The sequence below is a fragment of the Arvicola amphibius genome, chromosome 1 (genome assembly GCF_903992535.2).
Source record: "Arvicola amphibius chromosome 1, mArvAmp1.2, whole genome shotgun sequence".
NCBI lineage: Eukaryota > Metazoa > Chordata > Mammalia > Rodentia > Cricetidae > Arvicola > Arvicola amphibius.
The window spans coordinates 175,223,916-175,231,351 of record NC_052047.1 but is presented as its reverse complement, the minus strand read 5'-3'; the positions used below and the strand labels follow the sequence as shown (position 1 = coordinate 175,231,351).

The 7,436-nt window shown below is 43.8% G+C and overlaps 1 protein-coding gene across 1 annotated transcript; it reads right to left on the bottom strand.

Annotated features, from left to right (window-relative positions):
• Positions 1-1,257: 1,257 nt before the first annotated feature.
• On the bottom strand, positions 1,258-6,670 carry LOC119803799 (interferon-induced protein with tetratricopeptide repeats 1-like). The gene is made up of 2 exons (XM_038315222.1): positions 6,660-6,670; positions 1,258-2,650 (listed from the first exon to the last, which is right to left on the bottom strand). The coding sequence occupies exons 1-2, from the start codon at positions 6,662-6,664 to the stop codon at positions 1,258-1,260; spliced, it is 1,398 nt and encodes a 465-aa protein (XP_038171150.1). The 5' UTR covers positions 6,665-6,670.
• Between the last annotated feature and the right edge of the window lie 766 nt (positions 6,671-7,436).

The following is a 7,436-nucleotide window of genomic DNA, read 5'->3' as shown; positions in this document are numbered from 1 at the left end:
TATTGAATGTTACAGGGTTATAAAAATAAAGATAATATCACACAACTCTCAATAGTCTAAGCAGTGTCATGTAGCTATTTATGCCAATTTTAGTTTGCCTAATCCAAATAGGTTACACCTTTACCCTGTCATCCCCAAACACTTTGAAAGTTTCCTTAGCGGTACACAAATGCCAACTATTTAGACCTCATACATCTATCACTGATGCATGATTAAATGAAAGCTTAGGGTCAGAAATTGGGGTTCAACCTGAAGATCTGAAAAGCAAAACAGCCAGTCGCGGGCTTTTACCTCGACCTTAGTCTGAAATGACGATTTTTGCTTCCTGGAATCTCAGAAGGAGACTGTGTGTTAGAGCTGTGTCGCCCCATCTTAAATTCCTCTCTAGGGATGAGATCAAAGGCAAGGCACACTGGGATTAACAGCATGCACCACCCAATTTCTATGGCAACTGGGATTGAAGGTCTGTGTCATTATGGCTACTGAGATCAAAGGTGTGTGCCGCCATAATCTGGTCTGTAAGGCTAATCAGCGGGACTGCTTTACTCTCAGATCTTCAGGCAGTCTTTATTTATCAAAATACAATGAAAATCCACTACACACCACAATTGTCTGAGATATAAATTTGACATAGAAGGTTGTGTTGTTTATAAATTTGAGCTCATTGACCAGCAGTTGATGGCTATCATGGGGCCTGTAGGAACAGAACTATGGACTGGATCGTCACTGTAGGGGAATCCCGAATTCCTCCCTTTTTAATGCTCATCCTTGCTCATTTAACTTGCTCCCAGATATTGCTGAAGGTCAGAGATTCCTCAAGCATGAAAAATCAGCCTTCTTTGGTGAAGTGTCCTTTGATCAGGGTACTCAAAGGCTGAGGGTGTAGGTCATGGACGCCAAAGGCACACTCATAGCGCAAGTGGTTCTTGTTGGTCCAGCAGCTCATAGGTGTCTAGAAGAGCAGGAATCAACCATGGTCCTGCAGCCAAGTGTGATAGGAGGATGGACACGCCTATCACAGACACGGCTCCAAGAAGAAAAACAAACCCTACCAACTAAATAAACAAAACCAAACAAAAACAGGCCCGCAGAGAGGCAGAATACAGAGAAGAAATCATTTCTAACTTGCTTCATCTGGTTCCACGTATTTAAGGCAACAGCTACACACACACACACACACACACACACATACACACACACACACAGGAGAATAATGAGCCTTGAGAATGTTTAATATGTTACTTAGTGAACTGTGCTTCAAAACTCGGGGTTCAATGTTTCTGTGAGTCTCAGGGCCTTCTCGTAGTATTCCAGAGCCTCGCTTGTGTCCCCTTTGAGTCTGTAGACAAACCCAAGAAGGCCAAAGCCTTCCACAACATGAAAATTCCGGCGAATGCGTCTTTCAGCCAGGTTCTTCAAAGCCTTGAGAAGCTTGTCTTTGGTGTAGGAACAAGTTACTTCTATTTTCAAACCCTTTATGTAATGGGTGATTGCTTTCTCTTCTGATCTCATATTGTAAAGTTGGAAACGACCATAGCGGAAATGAATGTCCTGCCGGGTGGAACCATCAAGGCCCCTCATGCTCAACGCTTTCTGAAAATTCTTCTCTGCCTCTTCTAATTGGCCAGTTTCTCTGTACAATTCAGCCAGATGAACGTAAGCTGCCTCATATGTGGGCTTCAGTTCTAAAGTCTTTTTAAAGTAAGCCATAGCCAAATGAATCAATTGATCTGCTCTTTCTCTATCCTGATCTCTAGGTTGCATGTTTGTAGCTTCCTTTATTTGGATCAGTTGTCTCTTGTAGCAACGTCCAGTCTCGTAATGCAAGAAGGCTGAGAAAGGTTTTGCCTGCAAGGCTAAATGAAGGAAGTGAAGAGCTTTCTCCACAAAACCTTTCCATCGGTAAAATTTGGCGATATATCCCAAGACATAGGTCTGGGAAGATACGTTGTCCTCAGCTTCTTCAATGTATGTTATTGCTTCATCTGATTCTCCCAAGTTATGCAGCTTTAGGGCAAGGAGAACTTTAATGTATGGATCTTCTGGATTTAACCTGACAGCCTTCCTTAGGGGTTCCAGAGAAATACTACTGTCATTGAAATCCTGGCGATAGGCAGCGACTGCATAGCCAATGCTGTATTCGGAGTTTTCAGGCTCAGCTTCCAGAGCTGTTGCAAAGCATTCCATGGCTCGTCTATAATTCTGTTTTCCACACTTCAGCAAGGCCCAGCCTTCCTCGCAGTGCATCTCGGCACACTCCATCCTGTAGCGGAAGGGACTTGCAAATTCCTTGCAAGTATTCTCCACCTTGTCCAGGTAGCTCTGGGCTTCTGCCAAGCTGCCCATGTGGTAATGCACCCAGGCACAGTTGCCCCAGGTCACCAGGCTTCTCTTGCCCAGTGGCTCTTCCTGGATCAAGGCTTCTGCTTCTTTCAGGCTCTGCAGGGCTTCCTCATGCTGGCCTTTCAGGTGTCTCACGTAGGCCAGGAGGTTGAGCATCCTCAGGCTGTGGTTGGGGTCAGGTAAATCTTTATCAATGATTCTCATTTCCAAATCAGGCATGTCTGCATCTTCTATAACCAGCTTCCAAGTAAAGTGACAGCTCAGCTCAAGCAGGCTGTTGTGGATGAGAGTTCTATGAGGTTCTTCACTGTAAAAACAGAGCCCAGTTACTGATATTTTTTTACACACTCTGTCTCCTGGAAATCAAGCCAGCTCTGTAAGTTGCCAAGCATCTTCTCTCCCAACATTCCTGCTGCCAGTTTTACTCCTTCTGTGTATTTATTTCTCTTATCATAGGGAGGAATTTTACATAATTTGAAAAATGCAACTCACCTAGTGGTACTAGTATTTGATTACAAAGTGTCTAAAATTCAGTCCAAATAATCATTTCATTACTATCAGTAGGCTTTAACCCCTATATTGGTTAGTCTTGTGCCATCTTGACTCAAAAACTAGAGTCATTATAGTGGGGTTCTTGATTGAGATAATGCTCCCATTAAGATTAACCAGTAGGCTAGCCCATGAGGCATCTTCTTAGTAGTTGATTGATGTGGGAGGGACCAGCCTATTATGGGTGGTGCCAACTTTGGGCAGATTGTTCCAAGTTGTATAAGCAGTCGACTGAGCAAGACATGAGGGGCAAGCCTGTAAGCAGCATTCCTCCATGGCTTCTGCTTCAGTTCCTGACTACAAGTTCCTTTCTTGATTTCCCCTTCTGACATCCCCTCACGATGAACTATGCCTGTAAAACAAAAGAAAGTCTTTCCCCACTAAGATGGCTTTTTGCCATAGTTTTTATCGCAGCAGCAGAAGCCCTAACTGAGACAGCTGATACCTAAGGCTCAGAGAATGTAAGGAAAGAGTGATCTGAACTTCCAGTTTTGACAAGGATGATCTACTCATACAATCTCAATAATGCACTTGCGTAAACATGACTTGCATAATGATTGCATCAGTTGACATGACTTTAGAGTTGGGCAATGTTTCACAAGACCCCAGTCCTAGATAGAGAAATACAAGTAGTCAGTGACTGCTGAGGGAGAAAGAGACCATTTTCTCCACAAACAAGCCTTTTAATAGGCTATCCAATTCCAAGTGATCACTGGTATTAAATCCACTCAGTAGAGAGAGAGAGAGAGAGAGAGAGAGAGAGAGAGAGAGAGAGAGAGAGAGAGAGAGAGAGAGGTGTTTATTGGATTTACCCTACACAAGAAAATTATATTTATACCAGATGTCATAAATTGTCAAGTAAAAAGCTATGTGCCAGGAGGGTGACACCATCTTTCATGCTGTTGGTCAGAGGTGTTTTAGAGACCCCCAAGATAATACAGGGTATTGTCAGTATTCTTGATTATCTACCATTACTTGGCGATAGGACCCTATTGCTGAGGACACCCCACACATCGGCACAGGACCCGGGGAAACCAAGTCAATACTGCCGAGGTGGTTTCTCCCTTGCTGATGAGTTCTCACAGTCCTGAAAGGTACTGTTCAGGCTACTGGAGGTGGAGGAGTTACCAAGTCTTACCCAGTTATGAGCCCTGTGAACTGCAAGGATGACCAGTGTGGCAAGATATGGTCACTGTTACCAGGGTGGCATGGATGCTATGGAACAAATAGTCACTTTCTGATTGGATCTGAGGTCCAGTTCACAGGAGGAGACACATGCCAGGTACTGCAAGTCTGGGCAAGAATCCATGGTTTAGGCCCCAGGGATGGCCTTACTACTATTATTTTGCCAAATGAACATAATATAAAACTTCCCTCTAGTAATTTATTTTATAGTGTGCTTAAGATAGTTTTGCCTGGAGATATATATACATCTGTGTGTGTGTGTGTGTGTGTGTGTGTGTGTGTGTGTATACATGCTTGCTTGCCTGGTGTCTAAGGAGGCATGAAGAAGAGATTAGATCCTTTGGAACAAGAATTACAGATAGTTGTTAGCTGCCGTATGGGTGAGACAACTGCCCTCTAAATTGATGTCTCTCTACCCATAGATTTGTGCAACTCTCAGGCCTTGTCAGAGTTCTGTCCTTCTTCCAGTGGACAGTTGTTGCTATAGAAATTCACAACTAATCAAAGTGTTAAGAATAAGTATTACTGGAGTGTTCGGCCATAACTGTGAGATCTATATCGCAGCCCCTGCCAAAGACTCAGGAATATCTCATAAGAGGGGGTGAAAAGATAAGAGCCAATGGTTGTGACAGATTGGAGCAAATCACTGTCTGAATACGGCAGGACCACTGCTCTCCAGAACTCAATGGTTGTGACAGATTGGAGCAAATCACTGTCTGAATACGGCAGGACCACTGCTCTCCAGAACGCAGCTATGGGAGCCCAGACAAGATCTGCACCATTTCAAGACAATCATCATTCTAACCTGGAGTAGGAGTGGGCTTTATAAATCGGAGCGTGGGGGTCCCGTGCCAGCCCGGACCATACACTATTTCTCCCAACCAGAGGGGAGGCATGGGATTAAAGGCACAATTCGTATGGCTTTCTTGAGAGGGAGTTTGTCAGTGTTCCCTCATGAAATCCTGAGTTCACATCCTGAAAATTCCTTTGCATTTATTCTCCAAACAGCCTTATATACCAAAACATAAACTGAGGGGGAAAATTATTAGCATTCTGTTTCCTAGGTAACCAGGTGAATGTACCTATGCCTGTTCTGTCACATCTTTCTGCTCTGTATGCCAGCTAACATCTCTTTTCAGGAATCCTCCAAATTACAAAGAAGGAGCAGAACAACATCCTGACCCTTCGTTAGGCTAGGTGACCACCTCCTGTGCAGCAGGTGTAAACTGTGGCCTGAGATTCTGGTCACCATACCAGGTAGAAATATGGGCCTACATCGCAGCATCCCAGGCTGAAGAGGCCAAATTTTCAGGCCTTGAGTCTAGTGTCTCAGTTGTAGCGCTGTATGTCTCAGACATCTGGATGGCCGAGCCTATCCGGAGTTTCTGAGTAAGCAGTTCTGGGATGGAATCTGGGAACTTGTGTTTCCAGTAAGTACCCAGTTGACACTGACACTGACAGCCACATAAGCTTAGTCTCAGCATAGCGAATGTAGTGAAAATATATTTTAGAGTAATGTCATTTTCATGTTTTATTGTAATTATCAAATGCTGGAAGTAGAGAGATGGCTCAGTAATTAATAACACTTACTGCTCTCATTGAAGACCTGGCTCAGTTCCCAGCACTTACATCAGGTGAACTATAACTCACTTCTAGGGACTCTGATGCCCTCTGGCCTCTATGGGCACCTACAGGCAGGTGATACGAACATGCACGCAAACACACATACATATAAATTAAATATATATGTGTATATATATATATTCACATTAAATTAAAATTAGCTTCTCCTTTCCAGTAGGATTCCATCTAATTATCAAATTACAACCTGCTTCCTCTCCTTCCCCAATGCTCTGCAGTCATCATCCTCCTCTGTCTGCTTGCCAGTCTTCATGCAGGCTCGGGCCTCTGTCCTTTCATGGGCAGTCTGTAAATGTCCCCTTGGGAAACTGCCACTGAGGTTAAAAAAGAATAAAATTCTACAGAGCGGCATCTCCTTTGAAGTAGAAAGTCTTTCTTATTTATTTCCTCAAGAGCAATGTTGCCTTTTCCAAGCAGACCGCTGCAGGTGGGAAACTCACCTCACCTTTCTGGACCACTGCCCTCCGTTCTTTATCTCCCACGTGAACTTCTTTATCTAGATCTCTTGGACGTTTTCACTCTCTTGTGGCTTCAGTGGCTTGGTTGCACCACTCAGGAACTAGGGTGCCGGGAAAGGGCAAGGGCTTGATCCTCCCTTGTGAGCTCCCAGCAAGCTGGCCTTTAAGTTGGTGGTGGTTGAGTTCTCCACCAAGGCTCTCAAGAAGCCCGTCCTGAGAGCTGTCGCTAAGGATCATTCCAGATCTACTGACTCTCCCTCCCCGTGCCCCCAGAGGCCTGTGGGTATCACTATCAGCTATCACTGCTGTTTCCTCCTACCCATACCGTCCCCACTGGCCAGACTGAGACCTCTCAGCATCAGAACCATGAGCAGGCCGGCTCTGTTAGGAGGAAGCATGCTAGGAACCAGTCATCAGAGGCTCTAGATTTTAGAATGTCAATATGTTCAGAAATAGGTTGAGCAGAGCACAGAAAGTCGTTACCTCATGTTGCTTGGAGATGGCTCCGTAGTACTTGGATTCAGGCCAAGAGTCTCTTCCAAATTCAATGAGGTTCTAAGGGTTCTCAGATAAGTGAGGTATTTATATATAGGAGGATTACTAGGCAGTTTTTCACACCCCCATGACCTAAACGAAACTGGCAAGATTATAGCTTCTGGAAAAGGAAACCTAAAGAGGGCTGTTTCTCCTTTGATAAAAAAAGACATGCTCGATCGAGGAAGCCAATAAGATTTTTGTTAGAAGCCATGTTTCTGTTGGGTTCCATGTAGACTTTGTGTCAGGCCATAACTGATGTTTTACATCTAGTGTTGGAGCAAAAAGAGTAGAGGCAAGGATGAATTTTTTTCATGTAACACATCAGACTATTTTCTTACTACCATATACACCCAAAGGGGCATTTTATGGTCCATGTTTTGTGTATAACAGAATGCTGAAGAGAGCATTTGTGGCAGAATGAGATTACAGATAGTTGATTTATCTGGATTTTTTTGAGATATTGGCCTGAAAACAACAAAGTCCATGCCATTTATATCCTCCTGTGAAATTCCTAACCCTGTCCACTTAGAATACAGACATGACCATATCAACGATCTAAACACCTTATTTGAATTGGCCAGTAGAACCAAAACTCAGTAAGTAGCCATGTGTAAAATCACCAGACTGTGATGGACAACTGGAATCTAGATTATCCAGGGAAGTGTCGATGTTAATATCTAATTCTAAATCCACACCATTCTTTTGAGTTAGCCTCATAGTTTT